We start from the raw sequence: 26072 nt of genomic DNA on the forward strand, positions 1-26072 counted from the left end.
TGAAAACCTCAGCATGTCGGGTACAAAAAAAACAAGGAACAAAACAATGTATGGCTGTATGGTGCTTTATTTTTCTTATTTAATCTCATTGGATGTTATACTTAATAATATCTTAGGAGCTCCAATCAGCCAGGATCATGTCGGCTCCCCGCTCGGCCACCATCATGATGGCCGCCTGCGGGTTGCCGGTGATCTGCGTGGGCATCGACGACGCATCTATCACTCGGATACCTGAGGAATAAAATAATTAACTATAGTATTTCCGACGAAGATCAGTGGGCTGCTATGGTGAGAGGACATCTTCCAGTCCAGTGTCATGAAAGTTGGTGTAATTTCTTACAATGTGGCCTATACATCAATAGATGTAAGTACACAACACCTATAGAAGGCTGATGAAGATGATGATGACGATATTGAAGATGATGGGAAAGGAGAGGGAACAGGAAATCACTGACCTCCTTTAACGAGGTTTGTGCTTTCCTTTATCATCATCATCATCATCATCATCATCATCATCAGCACTGACCTCCTTTAACGAGGTTTGTTCTTTCCTTTATCATCATCATCATCAGCACTGACCTCCTTTAACGAGGTTTGTGCTTTTCTTTATCATCATCATCATCATCATCATCATCAGCACTGACCTCGAAGAAGAAAAAAATAAGTCATCCAGAACCATGGAAGTACATACTTATTACTTCCATGTCCAGAACTTACCGGAAACATCATAGACACGCAGTCTGTCGTCTATGACCCGTGTGGCCGCACCAACCTTTAGCCGCGTAGCGGGGCTGGTCCGGCACACGGTTCTCTTGGAAAACTCCGAAGATTGCCTTTTTGCAAAGGGATTTTATCTATTTACGAAAATTATGCGATGTTGCGCTTTTGACATATTTTTATTGACAAATCATAGATACTTAAAATATTGTAAATATGATTATAAAAAAGGTAAGTAATAATGTAGATGCTCCAAAGAATTATTAGGAGCCCCAACATCCTCCCACCTTGCGATGTGGAATATCGCAACATAGTCTTGCTGCCGCGGGGGCTCCGAAGACTCAGTAGGAGCCCCAACATCCTCCCACCTTGCGATGTGGAATATTGTTAACAGTCTAACCGCTTCGGGGGCCGAACGATTCGACCGGAAGTCGTTCTCTTGTCGGGTTTAGCCAGCACCTCTGACTCCTCATCGTTATTTATCTCAAGTGGATGTAATCTCTGCACGGCTCGAGTGCGCTCGCCATCGGCTGTTTTTACTTTGGCCACTCGACGCACCCCGTCCTTTCCAGTGCAGACCTCCGTCACTATACCCAACGGCCAATCCAATTTCTTCCCCTCTGTTTCCACTATCACTACATCTCCAACTCGAACTGGCCTCGTTGATTTTTTGTTCCTGCAAACGAGTAAAGACAGGTATTCGTTTTTAAAACGCTGTCTTAGGTCAGTTCTTAATTTTTGGAGGTATTGGAGCCGGATGTTGAGACTCTTAGCATCTATATGGTCTATGTCTGGCACTTCTCCACTCGGTATGGTGCGAAGAAAGTGTGCTGGTGTGAGAGGCTGCCATCCATCTACTTCGTTTACATATGTGAGCGGTCTTGAGTTGATTATGTTTTCCACATCACATAATACCGTCTGTAATTCCACAAGTGTAAGCGTTGACTTGCCTAGGTTCCGCCTCAGAAGTTGTTTCACCATTTGTATCATTCTCTCCCACCATCCTCCCCACCACGGAGCTGCGGGCGGGTTGAAGATCCATCTTATTTTGTTTGCTGTTGAGAATTCCTTCATTTTTTCCCAGTCTATTATAGACAAATGATTTTCAGCTCCTCTGAAGTTCGTCCCGTTATCCGAGTATATGATCTCGCACCTTCCTCGTCGTGCAATAAACCTCCGTAGTGCCATCAAAAAACTGTCAGTCGTCATCGACGTCACTACCTCTATGTGTATCGCTCTGTATATCGCGCAAGTAAACAGCATGATCCACGTTTTTCCTCCTGTTTTCAATATCATCGGGCCAGCTGCGTCAACGCCTGTAACCTGAAACGGTGCTGCGTCTTTTATTCTGTTTTCAGGCAGTGGCGGGCATGGTGTCTCATAACTCTTACCATTGAATCTTTTGCATATCACACACTTGGACGTAATATTTCTTATTGCCCGCCTTGCTCCTGTAATCCACACAGTATTTCTCAATTCGGCTGCTAATACGTTCGTACCAGCATGCATTTTTCGTTTGTGCGTGGATTCAATCAATTTTGCAACTAGCGGATGCTTGCCTGACAGTAGAATAGGATATTTGAAGGTCTCATCATAGTCACTCAAAGTCAGGCGAGTTCTCACTCTTCGTAAACCGTCTTCCCCTTCGAAAATATCTATGTTCGATCCTTTATCATTTTCTTTACACTCTGACCTTTGTATCAACTTATACAGAGTGACCTCCGCCTCCTCAAACTCTTTTGCCGTTATTGGTTCAACCCCCTCCATCAGCGATTTCACATTCCTGCTCTCCGCTGTGCGGGCTGGGTTACTTGGTACTATTCTAGTTTGGTTGTCTTCATTATTTTTATTTGCTCTGCAATTTTTGCAAAATCTGTTGACCCATGCCGCTGTTCGGACGATTCGTGTGAAGTTTGACTGTTGATTGAATCGCTGAGAAAAGTCCTCTTCTATCGTATCTACATGTTCTCTTACTATCTTACTTCTTTCTGAGTCGATGGCTTCGTCGTTTCGTTCGAACATAATAGTCACTGGCCATTCCGAGCTTTTCTGTTTCAACCACGCTGGCCCTTCCCACCATTGTTCTTCCAGTAGTTTTTTGGGGCTACAACCACGAGATGGTAGATCTGCTGGATTCTTGGTTCCACTCACATATCGCCAATCCTCAGTGTGTGTGTGTTCTCGAATCTCTCGCACCCTGTTCTTCACAAATAAGCTCCAGTCGCCATCAGTCATTATCCACGTAAGGGCTACTGAGCTATCTGACCAGAAGTAAACTTCATAGCCATCAAGTGTCAGTCCTTCTTTAACCTGTACATACACGCGAGTGGCCATCACTGCTGCCATGAGTTCCAATCTAGGAATGGTTATTTTCTTGACGGGTGCTACTCTCGCTTTTGCCATCACCAGCCGTACAGTAACGTCATCATCAACCTCAGTGCGAACAAATACACAAGTTGCGTATGCTTTCGAACTCGAATCACAAAATACGTGTAACGATTTTCTACCTTCGTTGTATGGTTTTGTCCAAAATCTTCTCGGGATCCTGAAATCACGTAACAAGGGTAGGTACTGTAACCATTTTCTAAACTCCTCACTTATATCTTCTGGTAGCTCTGTGTCCCAGCCTATTTTCAATTCCCAGGTTCTCTGCAGTAGTAGTTTTGGTACTACTGTAGTAGGGGACAATATGCCGATTGGATCGAATATTCTATGTACGATCGAAAGAAGAACCCTTCTCGTTAACTTAGACTTACATTCTTCCATCATATTCATGTTGCAGTATAATTCATCCGTTCTTGTGTCCCACATTACTCCCAGAATTGATACTGTGGTTTGTTCATCTGTACCTGCACACTTGACCGGTGCTGTTATCCATCCTCTCAACTCAAACTTTCCTTCAGACATTATAAGTTTCGCTTCTTTTATGAATTTCTCGGCATCTTCTTGTGATTCAACGCTTACCACACAATTATCCACGTAAAGTGATTCTGACAGAAGTTGTGCAGTTTGAGTCAGTTCGGATGAGTATTTGTTCAGATGATGTTTGATCGTCGCAGCCAACAAGAATGGACTACACGTCAACCCGAATACTACTCTTCGGTGTCGGTATGTTATTATTTCTTCTCCGTTGTCTTTCCACCACAAGAATCGTAGGTACTTTCTATCGTCTTCTATAAGCGATATCTGGAGAAAGGCCTTTTTAATATCTGCGGTTATACCAATTGATTTTGCTCGAAATCTCATTAGCATTATCGGAATCAATTCGAGGAAGTTCTGACCCTTATCTAAACCACTGTTCAGTGAACTACCGTTATAATCTCTAGCAGAAGCATCAAATACTGGGCGTACTCTAGTAGTAAGACTGGATTCCTTAATAACGGCTTGATGGGGCAGATAGTGGCCTGGCTCCGTTTCATCTTTCTCTTCTTCGATAATACCTAACGCGAGCCACTCCTTAAATACGGCATCGTAGTTCTCTAATTCATTATGTTTCTCAAGTTTTTTTGAAGTTGCTTTGAGTCTTTTCACTGCCGTTTCTTTGTTGCTTAGTATCTCTGGCTTATCATCTTTCCAGGGCAAGGACACTTCATATCTTCCTTCATCATTCATTGTAACAGATTTTTCGAAATTATCTATAGCCACTTTTTCTCTCTCCTTCTTTGAAATCGATTCTTTAGGATCTTCAATGCCCATCATCTCTAGATTCCACAGACAACTTATATCATTGAGGTCAACACTATTTATTACGACGTTTTGGATTTGTTCAGTGGTCCCTTGGATCGTCCAACCGAGTTTAGTTCTTATCGCCGTGACCTTCGCGTCTATTGGTACAAATGTTTCTGTCATTATTGCGCCAGCATAATCTGCCCCAATGAGCAACCCGACTTCATCGCTTGATTCTCCAGTATCAGATAGCATAATATTCATTTCTCTCAATTTCAAATTTAGCTTTGAGTCTTGAGCTACCCGTGGTAGTGGACCGCATATCTTATTCTTACTTAGAGCGGTCATATCTATTGCGAAGTCGGAGGTCATGTTTTCAATTTTTAGTTTATAGACCTTGTGTTTCTCGCTCTTTGTTTCGGTTCCTCCAAAAAGACAGTGTTTTAATGTCTCCTCTCCGGTTGGTGTAAGTTTTAACTTTAAAGCGACTTCATTTAAAATGTATGATTTTTGAGCGCCAGTGTCAACAAATGCTCTGATCTTTGTACCATTGACCTTTATCAGCAAAGTTTGTAGTAGCGTCACTTTGTTGTTGTTAGTGGTCATGGCAGTGCTTGACTCGACTTCATCTTTTGGTTTGTTTGGAGTTGATAATTTTGACAGCTCTGGGCACAATAACATGGCATGCCGCTTTTGACAGATGACACATTTGTGGTATGACCGACACCGCTTCCCATCATGTCCGAGCCTCAAGCACACGGTGCAACCTTTTTTGTTTGTAACTCTTTCTTGTCTGGCTTTCAGCGTCATTTTATGACCTTTGTAGCACTCTAGGCTGCTGTGATTAGTTTTTTCGCACCATATACATTCTGCTCCCTTTGGCTGTTCTAAAGTTTTTATACTTCCGGCGACTAGGCATGATGCGGTCGGGATTCCTAACTCCCTTTCGTCTGACGTTAGACTTCTTCGTGTAATTGATATTCTTTCTTCGCTTTCCACTTCCAGTTTTACGAAGTCCAACAGGTGGTTAAGGATGTCAGCATCTTTCTCCCGGCTTCGCTGCCTCTCCCAGATGCGTAACATGTCTGCCGGCAGGGCTGACTCTACCAGAGGGTATAACATTGCTGCATACTTCTCACTTGTAACCCCGAGGGTTTCTAACGCTCTGAGCTGTGTTTTGAGTTGATCGTACAGGCTCGCGATATTCATGTCTTCCCCTTTTGCTTGTTGTAGTACTAACGAGAGAAGTTCTCGCACGTAAATTTCGATAAGGAGTTCGTCGCGAGCGTACCTTGCTTTAAGCTGCTCCACCGCGTCCGCGTAGTTTCGTCCACATGGAGGGAAACTTTTTATTAACGCCTGAGCTGGCGAGCCCACCTCCATGGCCTGGATCAGGTAAGCGAACTTGTCATCATCGTCAATTGTTTCGTCAAAGTGGATTTTTTTGTAAATTGACCAAAATGCTATCCAGTTTTTTGCTTTGCCATCGAATTTCGGCAATTCCAATTTTGGTAGTCTCAGCCTTCTCATTTCCGAGTTATGGGAACTGACTACGGATGCACTGTCATATTTTGACTCTTCTTCTTTGTTTATTTCTTCGTATCTGGTCTTTATCTTGATCCACTCCGACTCATACTCATTAATGGCTTCTAAATCCTGAAAGTATAATTCTTCGTCCAGGTTCTCCATGCTTAGCCAAACCTCTTTAATTTTTTCGTCTACCTTGAACATATTTTCAGCGTTTGCGGCCAAAAAGTTGTATTTTTCCTTTAGCTCAATGTTCGGCTTTGGTAGGTTGGTGGTCAATATCGGTAGCAACTCATTCTTCGCCTTCGTAAACAGCCTTCGCATTACTGACCTCTCCTTTTTTAAGTTTTCCATTTTATCCCACGGTCGCCACTAATGTGGCCGCACCAACCTTTAGCCGCGTAGCGGGGCTGGTCCGGCACACGGTTCTCTTGGAAAACTCCGAAGATTGCCTTTTTGCAAAGGGATTTTATCTATTTACGAAAATTATGCGATGTTGCGCTTTTGACATATTTTTATTGACAAATCATAGATACTTAAAATATTGTAAATATGATTATAAAAAAGGTAAGTAATAATGTAGATGCTCCAAAGAATTATTAGGAGCCCCAACATCCTCCCACCTTGCGATGTGGAATATCGCAACATAGTCTTGCTGCCGCGGGGGCTCCGAAGACTCAGTAGGAGCCCCAACATCCTCCCACCTTGCGATGTGGAATATTGTTAACCCGGCTGATGGCGGCAGTTCCGCTCTGGTGGTTCTGTGCGTCTGTGTACGTGCGCGCCATGCACTCCAGCCACGCGTCGGACCATTCTTCCGAGGAATTGCAGGCTGCCGAGTAAGCTTTGTCCAGCTGTATGCCGTATTTGTTCTTGAGATTCTGCAATAAGGCTGGAGTTAGTTAGTACGAACCCGGGAACAATTAAGCTTGTAATGGTCTCTAAGAAGACAGCCTTAGTAGGTATAGCTATATAGGCTGTCTGGGGCCCCAGATATACATAATAATATTGCTTACTTGAGCCTCAACGATCCTCTTGACGTACCGGCCGGCGTCCCGGATCATGATGAGGTCGTCCGGTTGCTGGAAGTACCCCGGGTAGAACAGTGGCGGGTCCAGAGGGTGCGCTGACTGCAGGGTCAGGTAGCCCACGCTCTTCGGGAGCAGGGACACTGCGTTTATCCTGGATGGAAGAAGAGCTTGTGATGATTAAGCAGGTGGTGTTGGGAAGTGAATCACTGCATTAAGTATTATATAATTGTTTTGTAAGCAGATATGAAATAGTATGCATTGTTGAAATTCCTAAACGACTAGTGAAGCTAGATACTCTGCATGTTTTGCAATCCTCGGTATGACTAATCTTGCAGACAGGATTTACACGTGCGTACGATCTCCAGAAGCCTGATGGGCATGGACGGAGAGTACATCCTATTCCGTCAGCCTATTAACCTTTACGTCGGGACTCGGGAGTTTTTTTTTTTTTTTTTTTTTTATTTGGAAAGCTAACAACTTTAAGTACAGAGATATAAACATTATATTAGGTATCATATGAGTTAATAACAAGCTTTCACATATAATTACAAATATAGGTACTAAGTAGGAGAGCGTAATTTATTACAAAGTTTGCACAAACACATACCTACGTTACAAATTAAAAGCTACGTAAGTACCTACTAACGTAGGTTAAAACAACGTCACGTTATGAGAAAAAGTAAGAAAAAAAAATATTATAAAGGTTAGATGCTCTAGAAGTTATATGCTATGACTACAATTATGTAAATAATCGGGTCTGTAAACCACTACGGCTATTGGTAGATTTTATATTTCGGTAAATTACCTACACAGATATATATTAAATAAAATAAAGTAAATGTTACTGTTGAATGGATGCCACGAAAGTTCTAATAACGTATTTCTTTAACGAATCGATGCCACTACAAAAGATATCTAAATCAGTTTCGCTAGACAGATTATTAAAAGTGCTGCACGCCCTAAGAATATATGAATTCTTTCTGTAGTTGGTACTAACAGAAGGAACGAAAAATACTTTATTATTCCTAAATTTGCGCGCGGGTACATTAATATTGATTTTTCTAAGTAACGAGGGACAGTCACAAGATCCTCTGATTATTTTTATGAGTAAAATTATGTCAGATATTATTCTGCGCAGATGCAGTGGCAGCAGATGGAATTTGGCACATCTCTGTTCATAAGTCATATTAACGGATATATTAAATTTGAATTTAAGATATCGTGTGAATTTTCTTTGTATCTTTTCAATTCTATCAGAGTATGTTTCATAATTAGGATTCCAAACCTGGCAAGCGTATTCCAAATGACTCCGTACATACGAACAATAAAGTAGTTTAACCGTTTTCATGTTTTTTAATTTTTTTGATGATCGCATTAAAAAACCCAATGCTTTAGATGCTTTACTCACGATGTCATCGATGTGTTTATCAAACAGCAGCTTACTGTCGTGAGTAACACCCAGATCACGCATATTAGATACTCGAGTAAGATATTGATTTTTAACACTGTAATTTGTTGAAAAAGGTGACGGTTTTCGCGTAAATGTCATAAAATAACATTTGGAGACGTTTAAATCTAGTTTATTACGCTCACAATAAATGTCAAGTCTATTTAAATCTTGTTGTAAAAGTAATGCATCCGACTCATTATTGACAACCCTGTAAACTTTCATGTCGTCAGCGAAAAGCAAATGATGGGAGTGTTGAAAGCAACTATCAATATCTGTTATGAAAATTACAAAGAGGAGGGGTCCTAAAAGAGATCCTTGGGGTACTCCTGATGGTATGCATCGCCAAGAAGATGTGTATCCATTCAACACTACTGCTTGGGACCTGTTATGCACATAGGAGGTAAACCATCGAAAAAGATCACCTCTTATACCTGGATATCCTAGCTTTAATAGAAGCAGTTTGTGATCTATTCGGTCAAAGGCCTTACTGTAATCCGTATAAATAGTGTCAACCTGATCACCAGCATTCATACTAAATGTAACAAAATCATTTAGAAGTAACAAGTTCGAGACAGTGGACCTCTGCTTGAGGAACCCGTGCTGCGTTGGACTCAGGTCTGATTTTATGCTTTCGTATAGTTGATTGTAAATAATTATTTCAAAGACTTTCGCTAATAAACATAGTTTAGATATGGGTCTATAGTGTTCGACGCAGTCTCTAGATCCTTTTTTATGGATGGGTGTTATAAATGCAGACTTCCAGACGATAGGCATTATACCTTCATCAATGCTTCGTCTAAACAGTATGGATACAGGGATACTGATCTCACTGGCACATTTAACAAAAAATATAGCTGGTAGAAGGTCTGGGCCTGCGGATTTACTGACATCTAGAGAACGCAACAATTTAACGACCTCATCTTTGTCTATTCTAACAGTAGCAATGTCGCTGCAAGATTGACGAGGGTTATTATCGTGTATAGTGTCTGAAGAAGAGCTTAAAAAAGTAGAGTGAAAAAAGCTAGAGAACAATTCACAAATATTCTCACCTGACGAAGCAACAGTTCCTGCGTATGACATGGTGGCAGGGTAGGTACTATTGGCGCGGTTTTGTTTCATGTATGTCCAGAATTGTTTGGGGTTGGTCAATATAGACTCTTCCATGCGTGCAATGTAAGCATCGTGACATTCACGTTCAATTATGGCCGCTCTGTCGCGAAGAAGTTTAAATGATAGATGGTCACTTATATTACCGTAATTCTTGAACTTGCGATGGTACTTGAACTTTTCTTTAACAATTTTAATGAGGGCAGAGTTATACCAGGGGGGGTATTTATTTTTCGATACTATCCTCATCGGAATATACTGATCTCTTAGTTCATACATTAGGGTGTAGAATAATTCTAGGGCATTCTCGACAGTACTTACTGACAGTATCTGCATCCAATCCGTCTCTGAGATCCTGGCACGAATTGAATCATAATCACCCCGGTATTGTCATTATTGTTATTCTATGGTACTTAATAACCACACGTTTACTTACGAAATGTTTCTCCCATTCCGGTAGTTAACGCCCACGGGCTCATTCACCTCCCCGCTCTGGGAGCATTCTGCCGAGAACCCATTGAAGAAGAACTGCAGGTCCGGCTGCTTGCGGGCCCGCTCCGCCAGGCTGGAGTACAGCAGACCTGTCAACTGGAGACAGAGCGAGGTTTATGTGGGAGCAGACGGTGTGTTGCTGCTATGATGAAATGTGCAGGCGTTATCTAGGTATAAAATAAACAGTCGTGTGAAGTCGTGTCGTCACTAAGCCCCCAATCCTCAGGCCAGGCTTTGTCTCCTACATATCCTCTATACTTTTAAATGGTTCTAAAAAAGTACTCAAATTGCATTTTATTTAACTTTTTGGTTTGTCTTGGAGTTTTAAATATACTTACCTGCGTTATCCCAGTAGAAGTCATAGGCCCGTCTCTCTTCAACAGATACTCTGTGGCCGCCGACCAGTCCAGCACTTGCGTGTTGTGCTGCTTCTCCAGCGTGAAATACAGCGTCATGCCGTAGTGGTTCCGCAGGTTCTGGCCCACGGGAAGGTCGGCCACCACCGGGATGTCGAATTTCTCCAGCGTCTTCCGAGGTCCGATGCCCGAGAGCATCAGGATGTGAGGGCTGTTTAATGCTCCTGCGCTTAGTATCACCTGAAATATTTATTTTATTTATTGAACTCTTTATTATAAATATGGGATGCCTTATTATAATTTTCTGAAATGTGTAGAGGTGCAGTTTTGGAAGATGCAAAGGAATACCTCGATGCAGGACATAGACCTCTGACATGGATTACTAGCCAACATATCCTCGACGTTCTACTTCCAGCCAAAACCTGTCTAAAGAAATAGCCCCCATTGTTCGCCAACAGGGCGTCCCAATGTGGGACTGGGCTCTCGTGCGCAAAAGCGTAATGTACGCTTTTGCGCACGAGAGCTCGTTGCGATTGCGACTACCAAAGAACACTCGTACCTCTTTAGTGGCTTTAACAGTCTTCTTCCGCCCATTCTTGATGTACTCAACTCCACGGGCGATGTGTTTTTTTATCAATACTTTAGAGACATGAGCATTCAGTAACACATCCAGGTTTGACCGCTCCTTCTCCGACATCAGGTAGGCTCGAGCCGTGGTGTAGCGCTGTCCATGTCTGTAAAACAATAGACGATGACAACGGCAGGTATTTAGTTTATTTGTAACCGGATTCTGCAGGTGATTATAATGTCCGCATGGCTAGTTGGATGTGGTATTAGAAGAGACAATGATACATTATGTATACTGTAGTATGAGTAGGTATGACTTACTTTGTGAAGGTTTGAGCGATGGTTAAACCGTCAGGCGTGTCAGGGTCCACCATATCGTTGATGACGGGAAGGCCAGCTTGCTTGACTCCTTGCAGGAAGTCATACACTACTTCTGGCGTATAACTGAACTGAAATAAGAGTTTTGTGGTCGAGAATCAAAAGGATAGAGCAGGGTTAATCAAAGAAATCTGAGAGTATTTAAGCCTAAAACAAGGATCTTTTTTAAGACCAGGGGCTGATGGATTAGAAAGTGGCGAATCGTCTTACCTGCTGTACTGGCATGGGACCTCCAGTTGCGTGATGCAGCTGGCTGACCAAGGTTCCAGTCTGTTTATTATCCTCGGACTTATCGAAATATGGCTTGTTCTCTTCCCAGGACCATCCCTCGGCGCCGAAGTTGGTCCAGTCCTGGAAGTCAGCCTCGTGCCCGCGGTGATACATCATGCCGTTTAGCACGCTGCACCCACCTGAAGAAATGGTTATCAAAGATAAAAGATAAAAAGATAAAGATAAAAATTATTTATTCGGTGACCAGCACCACACACCAAAAAAATACACAAGGAAATACACACAGCAAACAACAAATAAAACAAAAGAACTTATATGACTAAACTTATAGGTAGATACTTAATTTTACACATAACAGGCATACAACATAACGGTGTGTGTTGTCCAGCACCGAAAAGGCCCGCGCCTCAGCTTACACCGCTGGGTTAGTCCCGCTATGGTATGGTCCCGGTATGGCACCCTCTTAAAATACCTATCAAAAAGTCCCGCTATGGTACCCATCTTTTAGATCTACTTTACAACAGTACCAAAAACTGAAGGGTACCATAGCGGGACTTTTTGATAGGTATTTTAAGAGGGTGCCATACCGGGACCATACCATAGCGGGACTAACCCACACCGCTTCAAGTGAGGTGGCATCCACCCACCTGACGCGGCACTGATTTTCAGTCGCGTCCTTTGTGACTATCTCCCATCCATGAGTAGGTACCAAGGCGTACACAATATAATAAATACATAATATATGTGATACTAAAATAGCAATACTAACCAAATACAATATAATATACATTAATATAACATACAAGTGAAAGCTATAATAGGACATAATGCAGAATATCTATAAATAAAATATTACCCAAATTGAGGGTATTAATCGAAAAGTTCAAATTGACTGGTACCCAGGGTGTGGTTGGTCATCAGTGATGATTTGGGAGAATCCTCCGTCATGGTTTCTAGGTGTAGCTATTTGTCACCTGAGTGATTTAGATAGCCACATACCTAGAGAGCTTCGAGCACATAAGTAGTTAACTGAAAGTGACAAGAGTCGTTATTGTGGGTACGACAAAGAGAATATCATAATCATCATCATTTCTCACCGAGAGTCTTCCCTCGTGGCCACATGCATCCTCTGCCGTTCTCAGCTAAGCAGTAGTTTTCAGGCACGGTACGGTACATCCAGTCGGTTTCGGGATTGTTCCAGAAGTTTCTGTAGAACGACGGCACCCGAGAGGACACGGGGTCTGGTCCTCCTGCCTCTATTAGCAGTACCTGTAACGTTAAAATTGTAGTATGGGGAGCTGAAATATCTACTTGCCGATTTGAGGATAATGAGTGCCGATCCTAAGGCTACCTCAAGGCACATCATATCTGCGTTACTCTAGGCCATAAGATGACTTTCTGTGCCTCTCATTCTCCAGTTGGTCCATTCTGCCTTCTTCCTCCTTCTCAGCCTCCACCGGACCCTCTTTAAGAATTCAACCAACCGACCTTAAGCGTAGAGTTTTCCGCCAGCCGCCCAGCCACAATCGCGCCAGCCGTGCCGCCCCCCACCACTATGAAGTCGTACTCATCCTCCACCCTCCCCCCCACGATGCGGGAGCAGGGCTGCGCGATGTCGCAGCGCCCCACGATGTAGCTCTCCACCATCGCCATGAAGAGAAGGAGACCATTGCAGACGGGTGACGCGGAGACTGACGCCCCGGGGCTCTGGTAGGAACAGCCGCAGTGCTGGCGAAAAATATGTTAGGCATCATTTAAGTATTCTACCTTCCACAGCTTTTACAACATCTAGGCTTGATATGCTTTAATTTACACGGGAGCTAGGACGGTGTTAAGTAGTAAACAGCAAGTACATATTAATAAAATATTTCATATTTACTTCCGGCGCGAGGATCATTTCCGTTGGATATCTGTAAGTAAATATGTATTACTTATTATAAATTAATTATACCTAAGTCTGTAAATAAACATATTATTGTCGGGCGGCTGATACCGTACAATATGTTATCACTATAATAGTTATTAGTTGTTTATTGTGTACCTAAGTAAGTATAAATAAGTACTTCAGTATTATTTAATTATGGACATTCTTATATCCTCTTAATCGGTCCGCATTATGAAAGAGTTAATTAACTATTGTTAAAGTAGATACCGACATACCGACTGGTAGGTACATAGGTAAGTAGTTAGTTATAACTACTAAAATAAGAAGGAGTGCCTTATATTATCTGTCCAGTGTAGTTATTAGGTCCAATTAGATTAACAAACTACCCACTATACTACTAGAATACCAATGTAGTAGGTATAGGTAAGTACCTACAAGATAAGTTCAACTGAGCCTTCTTACCTGGCACTATGACCCGAAGACTGCACTTTAATGTTATCTTTCCACTTTTCCTGTCCTATATATTACTTATTACTAACGGAGTATATTATCCATGTGCATTATAAATAGCATTACATGTGTCATCACATCATAATCACAATAAATCACATAGGACAGTGTGTGTACATACAGACAGGGTAGAAAAATAAGTCAGGCACTGGAAGCTTGAGGAGACTTTTCATTATTTTAAAAGGAAAAAAACTGCATTCGTCCATTTAGGGTTCCATAATCACCTCGTATGTAGGTAAGTATATAGGGTACTTTAGTTACCTTCGTACTTAGTTGTCCGTTTGTCCGTCAAGAATTCAAGATCATTTAGGGAACGAGAAATCATGTTGAATGAATGGCTGACCTTATAATAGTTACATTAAGTCCTAATCTTATAACGAGATAGAGTTGTGTTTAACGCAGAAGCGAAGCTCCGTCGTAATTTGTAAGCTGGTGTGACCCCATTGGGCGCTTTACAGTGATTCGTGTACATTACCTAGACGTGTGTGTGACTTGGGAGTCTTTGGACCCGCTTTACATGTCTTCGACTGTACTTGATTGTGAAAATTACGGTAACATTGTACCTAGGTACGGTACCTTTGTGTAAAACCTGCGCATGCACAGTAAACATTATACAAACAGTCCAAATGGATCTACCGGAGATAGGTACCCATTCAAGATAAATAATATCTAACTAGATGGATAGGGTATTGTTGGCATTCTTCAGTAATACTATTAACTATTATTGTTCAGTATTTCCTCGTGCGCATCATAGTGAAAGCATCCGTGATTATCGTGTCAGCATGAGTTCCCTAAATAATAGTTACTTGCAAAACAACATTGTACCTATAGATTATTCTGTGATAATATATAGATGTACAGAGGTGTACAAAGGTAAGTAATTCTGCTATTCATATTGTATACTATTCGTGTACTTATACATAATAGTACTTATACATAACTAGATAGAATTACTAATTAAATGAAATACTGGTTACGCCATCTATTGGGTCATCAGAACGTAACAACACTGCCATGCAATGCTCCCTGCACAGAGGCATTCAGCATCTCTTGGTGGACTCTTGTCCCAGAAGGGACGCCATGGTAGCGGTGCCACAATATAAGCACAATATCTACAATCCTCGTTCTTTCCCATCCAGTCACTGAACATACCAATCTAAGGTCTATCAATGTAACGTTACAAAAATATTCTAGGCTAACCCTCGCTAACCTTCTTATAGACCTGCGCATCTGAACCTTACCTATGTGAACTTGAATTTTTTGTAGTTTTTCCTGTAATCTTAACTTGTTCTCCGAAAAATCATAAGGTTGCCTATAAGAGATCGCTCTCAGCTATAAAGCCGCCTATTGTGCATAATAAGAGATGTTTTTTGTTTGTCTGATTTATGTGGTGTTCAACACACACACACTCACGCCTTGTACTACTGTACTCCCTTGCAGGGTAGGCAGAGGTGCATTGCTGCACCCACTTTTCGCCAGTGTTATGTTTAGTCCCAATGTAATAGGGGGCGAGCCTATTGCCATTTTACGGGCACATCCAAGACCCGAGAACAAATATCTGTGTTTATACAAATATCTGCCCCAGCCGGGAATCGAACCCGGGACCTTCGGCTCAGTAGTCAGGGTCACTAACCACTACGCCATTCGGCCGTGGTGTTCAATAAAGTAAATAAGTACTTATTCTATTCTATAATTCTAACAACTTTGGTTTCGTAGTTTCATAAGTATATTGTAGCCTGAGATTGTAGCACATCGTGAAAGAATGCAGAATCATCGATCTCGGTCAATGAAAATAAGACTTTTTGTGTCGAATCTCGACAAGGACACGGTAATTATTATTCCGAGCAAGTAGCTTACATACAGATTAAATTATATAGAAATAACCTGTTAGTGCGACATCTGTCATCCACTACGCACCTGTCAATGTCATCTCGTCTGCTGTCTAAACAAGGTTTAGAGGTGATTTTCCGTAACAATTTTCTTATAAATAAAAATATTATGGTTTAGAAACAGATACCCTGGTGCTCAAACCTCTTTTCCCTGTGATAATTTCCTTCCCACTATAGGATACAGCTCCCAATAGCCATAGTAAGTACAGTTCCTTCTCAAATCTACAACCGCAGATTTCCGAGATGGATGAAGAGTTATTTTGATAATGTCTTGTGTTTTCTTCCAGATGTTAAGCTACGCTAAGTGCTTATTAATAGGCAAGTGTGTGCGTAGATTCGGCACCACGACAGTGGCCTGCGTCAGTCACTACGATGTCCTTGGAGTTACTCCGAAAGCGAACCAGGGAGAAATAAAATCGGCATATTATAAACTGTCTATGCAGTACCACCCGGATAAAGCTAGTAATGTAAGGTTTTCTATGTTCCATCTGTATTTATTATTCATCAATAGTAAGGTAGCAAGATGGCCCACCAACCTAAATGTATTTTTTAAGGTTATTATCTGATTATGATAATTGCATAACATCCTCCAGTTTAAGACAACTAATTTATGGTTTTCAGAATGCGGAATCGGCTGAAAAGTTTAGACAGATTACTGAAGCTTATGAAGTCCTGGGCAATTTAAGATTAAAGAAAATGTATGACAAAGGTAAACAAAACAAGAAAATTATTGTATCAAAATATCAATTTGTACACCCTTTGTACTGCTGGACAGCTGGATCCCAAAGGATTTCTTTAAAACTTTAAACAAACATACTGGCAATATAAATGTGTTTTGTAATCATTATCAGCCCTATAGCTGTAACTAAGGACGAGACTGTGTTAACAAAAATTTACATATGTATATGTATGTTTTGTGTTCAGTAAATTAACAATTTATCTATGTATCTATAATTAATATTACAATGTTTTAAAATTTCCAGGCCTTCTTGTGGGTAGAGAAAGTAAAATTCGAGAGTATCATCCCGAGCCTGAGCCGACCGACCCCACACTCAAGTTCTACAAGTCCAGGACAAAGCGCACAGTCATACCCACCATGGACGGGAAAACACCCATCTATGACTTTGATTCATGGTAATTGCAATTTTTTTTTTTTTTTTTCACCCTTCATTTCAAATGTTGTCTGGTACAGATTGTGATGCAGAAACCTTTATGAGTCTATTTTTATTTCGTAGATATACATATATTATATTATTTATTTTTTGGTTTATTTTCTGTACTGCATCAGAAGGTTTAGTTGGTCCATCTATCACACAACATTGTCTGCAAAACTCTTTTTTACCACAGCAAATCATTGAACACATAATTTATATTATGTAAGCCATATTTTGGGCTGTTTCTAAATTGAATTAGCCTGTTCATACATTGTGTTGTAAATAGTAGTTAGCTATATTTCAATTACATGATAATTTGGGACAAATTAAGGAAGCATATAAAAAAAATATTATTAAATTTTCAGGGCAAAAAACCACTATGGAGAAACATTCAAGAAATCTCAATACGAGAAGGAGTTTTTGAAGAGGAAGAAAGCAAAGAAGATGGATCAAGAGTCATCAGTGAGACAAGAAACATACACATACATAATCATATTTCTAACTGCGTTATTCGGTTTATTTGTTATAAACGGAACAGATGACTATGACAAAGATCTAATAAAAACACCATCCGATTTACAAACAAATGGTAACAAAAAATAGCAAAATCTAGATATTTTTTTTTTTTATATGTATAGAAAAGTGATACATTTTAGACTCACACCAGGTTTGTACATATTGTAAATAGCTGTCAATGCATAATGTTAAAATACATTATTTTATCTTGATGACCACATAAATAATAGTTATATATTTATCTTGACTTCTCTCACTGTCTCAAATATTTTTCCTCATTGTTCCACCCTCTCTCCTCCTTTGTTCAGTACAGAAGGCCTAGCACGGAGATAACGAGACGCTCACATCAAGATTTGACAAAAAAATTCACTGGATGGCTCTCGAAGCGCGATGCGACACAAAACTTATGTCACGTCTTGCGCCATAACATGATTATGTTTTTAAATATCTTTGTTTTATCGTGATTTTTTTTTATTCTGTTTAAGACGAGGCCAATCTACCTCTGAAAGCAATAGGTATTTATAGGACGAACTAATGTTTTTTTAGCAATTAAAAACGTAATTTGTTGTTGAAAATAAAATAATTTATTACATAAAACCTAAACATGATGTACTTACACTTTTTATTTTCCTATTTATCCTTCAGTTATCACCTCACCATGCAAAGAGATCGACTCGCTTGTATGTTGTAGCACATAATATAATTATTACCTAAGAGTAAAATAATGGCCACAATATGGTCAAAGCCATATGGATAAAATGATTATGCTCCTCTTGTGCATAATGGTGAAGTTAATCTTGTCCCTATTTCACTAGGTTTTTTACTGACCTCCCTTCATTTTTATAGTATTATAATAATCTGTTTTCCTAATAGTTTATAATACACAGCTTATTTGTCTATTGGTGCAAGAAGAAACAAATACTTGGCATCATTAATTTATATTATTTTAATATGTTTCGCTAATTAGAATCTTTACGTAATAATGTCTATCCATTTCTAGCTCTATCTACTAAGCACCAATATGAAATAGCGGACATTACTGTAAAATTATACATACATAGTATATTTTCAATAATTAATTAAAAAGATTAAAGGCAAATTGTCTTAGTCAATTTAAAATCTCACAATAATTAGGTACTTAAAATTGACATGAATAACGAAAGATTATACAAAAACTTAACTAAACACCCCTCCACATGACCATAAATACATTACTTATACTTCACAGATCTCCACAAAAAAAAAATTAAAATTGACTAAATGAATGGCCACTATAATTATTATTTAGGTATTGATTTAATGAAATATTGAGAGATGTAAAATAAAAATTGATTACACTATCGCATAGTTGGTGTTATGAACACAAAATGTATTGAACATGACATAAACCTCAGAAATGATTTCCGTACATTCCTGGCATAGGCATATTGAGGGGTCCCATAGGGTATGGCACCCCGGGATTACTTTGTGGTGGTCCATAGCTCGGATACGGAAGGTATGGCTTTGTGAATCCATTACCATACATATTTTGGTTTCCGCTTCTTAACAGCTCACCCATTTTTTCTGCTTTAAACTTCCTTAAGTGCATCTCTTTACGTAATGGTTCAAAGTCTTCTAGGAATTTGTCTGTATCAATTTTCCCACTGAGGAAATCTTGTGCGATATTTTCAGACTTTTCTTCTGATTCTGCTGCGGCAGTCTGCAGCAGTGCTTGTGTTGTGTCCGCAGAGATACCAGCTGATTTAGATTCTGGAAAATAGAGAATATTCATGACAACACAGAACAAACCACCATTGTGTCTTTATTATTAACGTTTCTCCAGGTAAAATTAGCCTGGGTTGGCCCAACCTTTGCCAACATGACTATATTACTTTTGTTGTAATATGGGCTTAACTATGAATTTGCAGAATCCCATAAACAGAAACTTCAATGCACTTACTGTATTCGTCCAACAGCTCTTGTATGCGGCTGCAGCGCTGCTCGCCGGCCTCCGACGCAGCCTGCACCTGCTGCTTCAGCTCGCTCAGCTCCGGCTCCTTGCCCAGGTTGTACTCCGCCAGCGAGCGGTTACTCGCTATCAGCATCTCCCGTTCTGTTTCCCAATCTTTTACCTGAAAATATTGTATACAATTTAAGCAGAAGAAATCTAAAAAGTAAAAAGGTTACTATTATTACTGGCCAGTGGTATAACACATTAAGGGACGCATTCATAAGACTCTTCAAACAAATGAGTCGAAAGATAGTCAATGAGAAGAGATAACTAGGCTATCAAGTGCGGATATACGATGACTCATTCATGCACATGAAGTACATTTATTTTATGTTCTAAAGCAATTATTACTAGCGTAAGGGCTATGAGAAGTGTAAATGAGGAAGAATCAGTGCTGTAGAGCCTCGAACCTGCTTCACATCCTTGAGAACTGCATCAAACTTGGTGTCGTCGTTCAACATCTCTTTTAACTCGTCAGAGTTCAAATGGGCGAGCAAGCCCATGGCTGAAGGGTAGTCTGGTTGAATCATTATGGTTTTCTCCGTGTGTTGATTATAATACTGTAAAATATGTAGCTTTATTATAGATTTCACAAATACAACAATCAACTTTGCAATTTTTGATTTGACATTTGCTTTGTTTTTTGGATATAAAAAAAAACACCTAACGAGTGTGACCAGTGTACATTTATTTCAACAAATATTCTATGGAAACTACAGCGTGTTCTGAGCATAGCTGTGGGTACTTCCATGACCTCGAGTTCGAGTGGAGTGGACCAATAACGAAAAAAAAAGAGTCTCTTTTTTCTTTCGTCATTGGCGGGGACTGGTATTTGTTGTTCAGTCATGTCCTCCCCCTTTATTACTTTACTCTTGGGTCATGTCGGACCGGTTACTGAGCGGTCGTGCTGGTGTAACGTCTATTTATAGAAATGAAACAACTGCATGGTGTTAGTATTTTTTATATATTTTTTAACGGTTTTAAAGTTAGTTATGCGGTTACACTTGGCTTATTCTATGGTTATTTAGGTGGTCTTATGTCCTATGTTATTAGTGTTATTACGTACATAGTTATTATGAGTCTGATTTCGATCGTTTCTGAAAATACCAGAATTTTGGATATTGACTGCTTTTTAGAGTCGTTACCCAAAGTTTTTTTGTAAACTGGATGGTAATCCCTTCAGACGACTGACACACTATTCTTTGAGTGTCTCATCCTCTGAGAAAGCTCTGTTGTCACATAAGGAGCAAGACCAGTTCACCATTTTGTTCACTATATCTTGAGCTTCTTCCGTTTCCAATGTCAGCCTGTTGTACTGCAACTGACGAGTCTCCTTGTTCACACTCCAGGTGTCCCCTTCCTCCGTCGTCGTTATGTAAATCTCATGGAAGGAATAAGTACTATTCCGTAGTACTTCCATGGTAAATCACTTCACGTCTCATCAAAGCTTTCAAAAAGTTAAAGTTCTAATAAAAAAATACCTAACGAGTGTGACCAGTGTAAATTTATATAAACAAAAAATATTCTATGGAAACTATAGCGTGTTCAGAACATACCTATTAATATGACAGCTCGCTCTTGTAGGATTTTCTGTTCTGTGAATTGATTTTGACATTTCTATTTTCCATCAACATTTTTTTCATGTTCACTAATTTTACGATACTGAAAAACACCGTAATTTTTTATTACTCTTCTATTTACCATAATTGAAAACATTTAAACCGAAAACAATGACTTTACCCCGCATTACAGTGCAAAATAATCCATTGTTCTAGTCAGAAATGTCCCAAACAAACATAACATATGGGTCAGAGTTTGCTTACAATTTGTATGTGGATTTAGTGGCTGAAACATTGACTTACTTACGAAACTTCAGTTTGTGTATCAGTGTTTGGATTGTTGGTTACTTGCTTGTGTGCTATCTAGTGTACCGGAGGTATGCAAGGAAGCTGCCGACACGGACTAGAGGGTCTCTGAAAACCAAGAGAGTGTTGGTTGCAGTGGCGCACCCTGACGATGAGTGTATGTTCTTCGGCCCCACGATCTACCGTCTGTGCGAGCAAGGGGCCGACGTGTATATACTTTGTTTATCTAATGGTTAGTAAAATTGAAGAATAAAATATAAATGTGTACAGATCATAGTACATGTACATGTCGTTTAGGAATATTGTACAGCTAGGCGGCTTATCTATGAGCAATGAACATACAAGCAATGATTGGCTATTTCACTTACTTTCTAGTCAATGATTAAAAATACCTTTTAAAACAAACCATTCAAATAAAACTACATTGTAGATCAATAAAATTATGATTCCATGCCACTAATTCACAAACCATTATTTCCCACAATTTCCAGGTAACTTTGAAGGGCTAGGCAGCACAAGACGGAAAGAGCTGTGGGAAGCATGCCAAGAACTAGGTGTTCCAGAACAAAACATATGTCTGGTAACCGACACGCGGCTGCCAGATGACCCAAAGGCCCAGTGGCCGGTGCCCGTCGTGGCCAAGCTACTACAGCATCAGCTGGATGCGCTAGATATAGACACACTGGTCACGTTTGATAGAGGAGGAGTTTCGTCACATAAGAATCACACAGCAATATTTTATGCTGTTGCATATATGTTTGTAGAAAAATTGTTACCTAAAAGTGAGTATGTTTCTGTGAGTCTTATCCTGTGATGATCCATGTGTAGTAGCTTACTTTTAACATTTATATAATTGATTAATTCCATCTATATATATTTACTGAAATAGTGATTAGGTACGGTGGCCTGCGCCTAAAAGTATACAGGCGGAGTTTTTAAAATAGCAATCCCTGATGATGAAGGGATCAGCTACTTCTGTTATAAATCTGGGGACGTGTTGTGTGTGATGTGTGTAGCAGTGGTGTTTATGTGGATGTGCTTGAGCAGAATGTGAGCTTGAGATCGCTATTTTAAAAACGCCTGTATACTTTTAGGCGCAGGCCACCGTACATCACTGTGACTGTGACAAGTTTTTAGTGCTCTACATAATTATAGTTTAGACTTATTGATAATGCATGGTCTGTATTCAACATGGTAAAAATCTTAAATGACTGCATACTTTTAAATTCTATTTATTAAATTTAAATACAACACATTTAATGTTCTGAAATATCATACTTCTCCTAACACTCTTGTTTTATGTTGCAGGATGCACCGTGTACACATTAGACTCTGTAAATATAGTGCGGAAGTACTGGGGTTACCTGGACCTGCCCCTCAGCTTCCTGTTGTCTTCCAAGAGGTAAACCACTCCTTACTGTAGAAAATCACTGCAATAAGAAATTACATAATAACATAAATATTTTATTGCATATAAATTGTTTATTAAAAATTGTATGTCTCATCTGTATTGAAATCAGAAACAGCATTCTATTGCCAAATATGTATGTTTTCAATTACTTAATCCTAACTAATATTATAAATGCGAAAGTAACTGTGTCTGTCTGTCTGTCTGTCTGTCTGTCTGTCTGTCTGTCTGTTACTCTTTCACGCCAAAACTACCGAACGGATTTGAATGAAATTTGGTACACATAGGGTCTAGACCCTGAGAAAGAACATAGGCTACTTTTTATCCCAGAATTCCCACGGGAAAACTTTTTAAGGCGAAGCGAAGCTCGCGGGAACAGCTAGTTGTACATATTTACTTCAAATTAGTTAAAAGGTCTAATGTTATTTCTCTTTCACCATTCAAAACTGCTTTTTGCCCACCTTTGCATATGTTTTTTTTACTGTTCTCTTTTATGTTTGCTCGCATATGCCTTGCATATACCTTCAATAAATAAATAAAACTACGATCTCCGCAGATACTTCGTCCGCTGGACGGAGAGCCGGCGCGTGGCGGGCGCGATGCGGCGCCACCGCTCGCAGCTGGCGTGGTTCCGGCGGCTCTACGTGGCCCTGTCGCGCTACATGGTCATCAACACGCTGCGTAGAGTCACACTGCCCGATATAGAGCTCGAGCTCGATGTGGATGACTGAGGGTGGTTGAGGGTGGTTGAGGATGGTTGAGGAAGGTTGAGGACCGAGCCTATCGCATACACGCCCACTCTACTACTAGTGGAGTGTTTTTCTGATCATAATATATGTGGGGACTTCTCACACACGACCATCCGACTCCAAGCTAGGCAGAGCATATGGGTATCGGACAGCTGATATATCTACAAAGATAGATACATATTAACACCTAAGATCCGAGTACAAATATCTGTCTTTAAACAATTTCTGCCCCGGCTGGGAATCGAGCCCCGGTATCACCCTGTTGTGAGAGGGGTCAGGTTTCTTTGTCCCAGGCTGTAACTTTCGCAATAAGTTGACCACATGCTTGAGCATATTGGCATTAAGTATTACGATTTAGTGCGTGTATGTATAAATATTGGGCTTTTGATTGCCAGCGTTGCAACTTTGGTTATATATTTAGTCTCAATTGGGTTGAGTCTCTTCTAAAAGTAATGTTCGGGCCCGCTCTTTGAATAGAACTAGAATATTGTAAAATAAAAATGGTTTTTAATGCAAACTGAAGCTTATGTTCACATAAACTGAAAAATTATACTATGTAGTTTTATACTAACTTCATTATGACGAACATTACATTCATGTGCCATTTGTTATTACTTTTTGTAAAGACGCGCGTTTCGCGATTTTGAAAGTGAAGTATTTTAATTAATAACTAAGATGGAAGACTCCTGTTATTACTAGTCATGGTTAGAAGAAATTAATGATAATTATGAAGAAAAAAGTATTAAATTATGATAATTTTAAAATAAAATCGTATTGGGCCGACGCTATGCAACATAACTAAGGTATAAGCAGTTGAACACGTTGCATCATAGATAAGGATTTTTTAAACATACATATATTTTGGATATTTTTTATGCTTTTACGCTGTAAGCTTTACCTTCAATGGCTTCCATACTATATTCCTACTTTTTTACCATCAGATAACAAATACCCAATGCCTAAAAGAGGACTGTCGTTGACTGATTACTATTTCACCACAATAATGTTAGCGTGGCGGAGCTTCGATATAAAGGATGTTAAAGGGTATAACAGGGGGTGACGATGGAAGTCGTAGAAAAATTTAATGATCAGATTGACCCCCTGAGTCACCCCCTTTAGGCTTATTATACAATGTTTGCAACACGGTGTATAAGGAATCCTTTTACAGAACCGGGGTAACTTCAGCCCACTGCTCGACGCCAACATTATCTTCCATTGCTATTATTGCTACCTACCTATTTTTTGTATTGTAAATACATTTACTGTCAATTTTAAAAATAAATGACCAATTGTTTATCCTACTTTTCATTGTTCTAACCACGTTCTAACTACAAAACAAACCATTCAGAACGGATTAAATTAATTTTATTTCTGTTGGCATCAAAATATGTTGAAGTTCATTTTACATCACGGGTTACTTTACAATATTTTTATTATAACTTACATTTCATTGAGAGACTCGACCAAAAACCTTTACTAGCTAAACATTTAAAAATTGACAATTTTAGCGCACTACATACTGCTTTTTAACTCTGAAACATACCAAGTTACAGCTACTGACAAATCTCTATTATTTAAAAACACAGGTACGGCCATTTTACATTGGGCCACCGACATAGCATGTCTACTGACAGGTACCTACTCAGCAACAGGACAATGCAGAAAGTCTAGATAATGTAAACTACATAATATTCAGGGACTACCAAATAAGTGTCACCGTCTAAAATGTATGTGAGTAAATTTTAGTATAGTGTGACCATAACTGCTGTTCACTCCCGGAGTATGTTCTGCCACGTATCCATCTGTCTCTGTCACGTCTCTATCTCTGTCTCTGTCACACTCGTGGCGGCCTCGCCCCCCGCCTCGCAGCGCATACCTCAGGGAGTGCACAGCACTAATGGCCACACTATAGTGACAGCTCTAAATGTAAAAAGTGCAGTTTTAGAATCGGCAATAAATTATAATCGTAATACAATATCGTAATGTATTTCGCCACAAACAGTTAGTATGCATGATATTATTAAGTTTTTAAAATTTACACCGACATTTGTTGTACAAACATGGCAGTCCCGGTGTACATGAAAATGGATGTGATGGATCAAATAAAAATACTATTATGAGTAGTCTCAACAAAAACTGAGTAAAATTTTCTATTGATCAGTCTTTGACTAAATCGCTTTAAAGTCAGTAGACGTGATATCGGTAGTCGAATGTGCGCCATAACTTTAAAATCGTATCGAACATCAATTTGGAAGTGAACTAGACAACCATTATATATAATATTTATATCTTATCTAATCAATTTCGCAGTTACTATGTATTATGATTATTACCTTATAATTTACATTCAACTGAAACGGCTGTGTCAAAAAATAAAATATCTATTTACGTGCATAGTTTTATTTGGTAACTGCAACAAATATGATTTTTATATATTATTATATTAAATACAGTAGGTATATTATTAAAGAATTAAAAGGGAGGGGGTTAGTGGGTGCGACCACAAGACATTTAAAAATACTAATAGTATGTATTGTATACCTACACCGCGAATTATATCCATTTGCAATTTCGGAACCTGATT

At 39.6% G+C, this 26072-nt stretch overlaps 5 protein-coding genes across 6 annotated transcripts; 2 read left to right on the top strand and 3 right to left on the bottom strand.

Moving 5' to 3' along the window:
• Nucleotides 1–32: 32 nt before the first annotated feature.
• LOC105388088 (glucose dehydrogenase [FAD, quinone]) lies at nucleotides 33–13436 on the bottom strand. The gene is made up of 12 exons (XM_048626236.1): nucleotides 13402–13436; nucleotides 13011–13250; nucleotides 12620–12791; nucleotides 11502–11701; nucleotides 11235–11362; nucleotides 10906–11080; nucleotides 10329–10586; nucleotides 9935–10086; nucleotides 6927–7092; nucleotides 6639–6791; nucleotides 718–754; nucleotides 33–231 (listed from the first exon to the last, which is right to left on the bottom strand). The coding sequence occupies exons 1-12, from the start codon at nucleotides 13417–13419 to the stop codon at nucleotides 113–115; spliced, it is 1818 nt and encodes a 605-aa protein (XP_048482193.1). The 5' UTR covers nucleotides 13420–13436; the 3' UTR covers nucleotides 33–112.
• Nucleotides 878–6630, bottom strand: LOC125489674. Its single transcript, XM_048626235.1, has 2 exons — nucleotides 1718–6630; nucleotides 878–1085 (listed from the first exon to the last, which is right to left on the bottom strand). Exons 1-2 carry the CDS (start codon nucleotides 6262–6264, stop codon nucleotides 938–940), a joined length of 4695 nt encoding a protein of 1564 aa, XP_048482192.1. The 5' UTR covers nucleotides 6265–6630; the 3' UTR covers nucleotides 878–937.
• Nucleotides 13437–15847: 2411 nt separating the features above from the next.
• On the top strand, nucleotides 15848–17717 carry LOC105388106 (dnaJ homolog subfamily C member 30, mitochondrial). Of its 2 annotated transcripts, none has more exons than XM_048626355.1 (5): nucleotides 15848–16005; nucleotides 16094–16273; nucleotides 16428–16515; nucleotides 16790–16940; nucleotides 17326–17717. In XM_048626355.1, exons 2-5 carry the CDS (start codon nucleotides 16094–16096, stop codon nucleotides 17561–17563), a joined length of 657 nt encoding a protein of 218 aa, XP_048482312.1. In that variant the 5' UTR covers nucleotides 15848–16005; the 3' UTR covers nucleotides 17564–17717. The 2 variants fall into 2 exon arrangements, with proteins under 2 accessions (XP_048482312.1, XP_048482313.1); XM_048626356.1 differs by having other exon boundaries at nucleotides 15848–15876.
• Nucleotides 17594–20105, bottom strand: LOC105388096 (vacuolar protein sorting-associated protein 37B). The gene is made up of 3 exons (XM_011558948.3): nucleotides 19877–20105; nucleotides 19416–19587; nucleotides 17594–19225 (listed from the first exon to the last, which is right to left on the bottom strand). Exons 1-3 carry the CDS (start codon nucleotides 19994–19996, stop codon nucleotides 18867–18869), a joined length of 651 nt encoding a protein of 216 aa, XP_011557250.3. The 5' UTR covers nucleotides 19997–20105; the 3' UTR covers nucleotides 17594–18866.
• A 961-nt stretch (nucleotides 20106–21066) lies between these two features.
• Nucleotides 21067–23497, top strand: LOC105388117 (N-acetylglucosaminyl-phosphatidylinositol de-N-acetylase). The gene is made up of 4 exons (XM_011558972.3): nucleotides 21067–21563; nucleotides 21823–22113; nucleotides 22640–22733; nucleotides 23296–23497. Exons 1-4 carry the CDS (start codon nucleotides 21248–21250, stop codon nucleotides 23468–23470), a joined length of 876 nt encoding a protein of 291 aa, XP_011557274.3. The 5' UTR covers nucleotides 21067–21247; the 3' UTR covers nucleotides 23471–23497.
• The last annotated feature ends 2575 nt before the right edge of the window (nucleotides 23498–26072 follow it).

This window comes from Plutella xylostella, chromosome 16, assembly GCF_932276165.1.
Source record: "Plutella xylostella chromosome 16, ilPluXylo3.1, whole genome shotgun sequence".
NCBI lineage: Eukaryota > Metazoa > Arthropoda > Insecta > Lepidoptera > Plutellidae > Plutella > Plutella xylostella.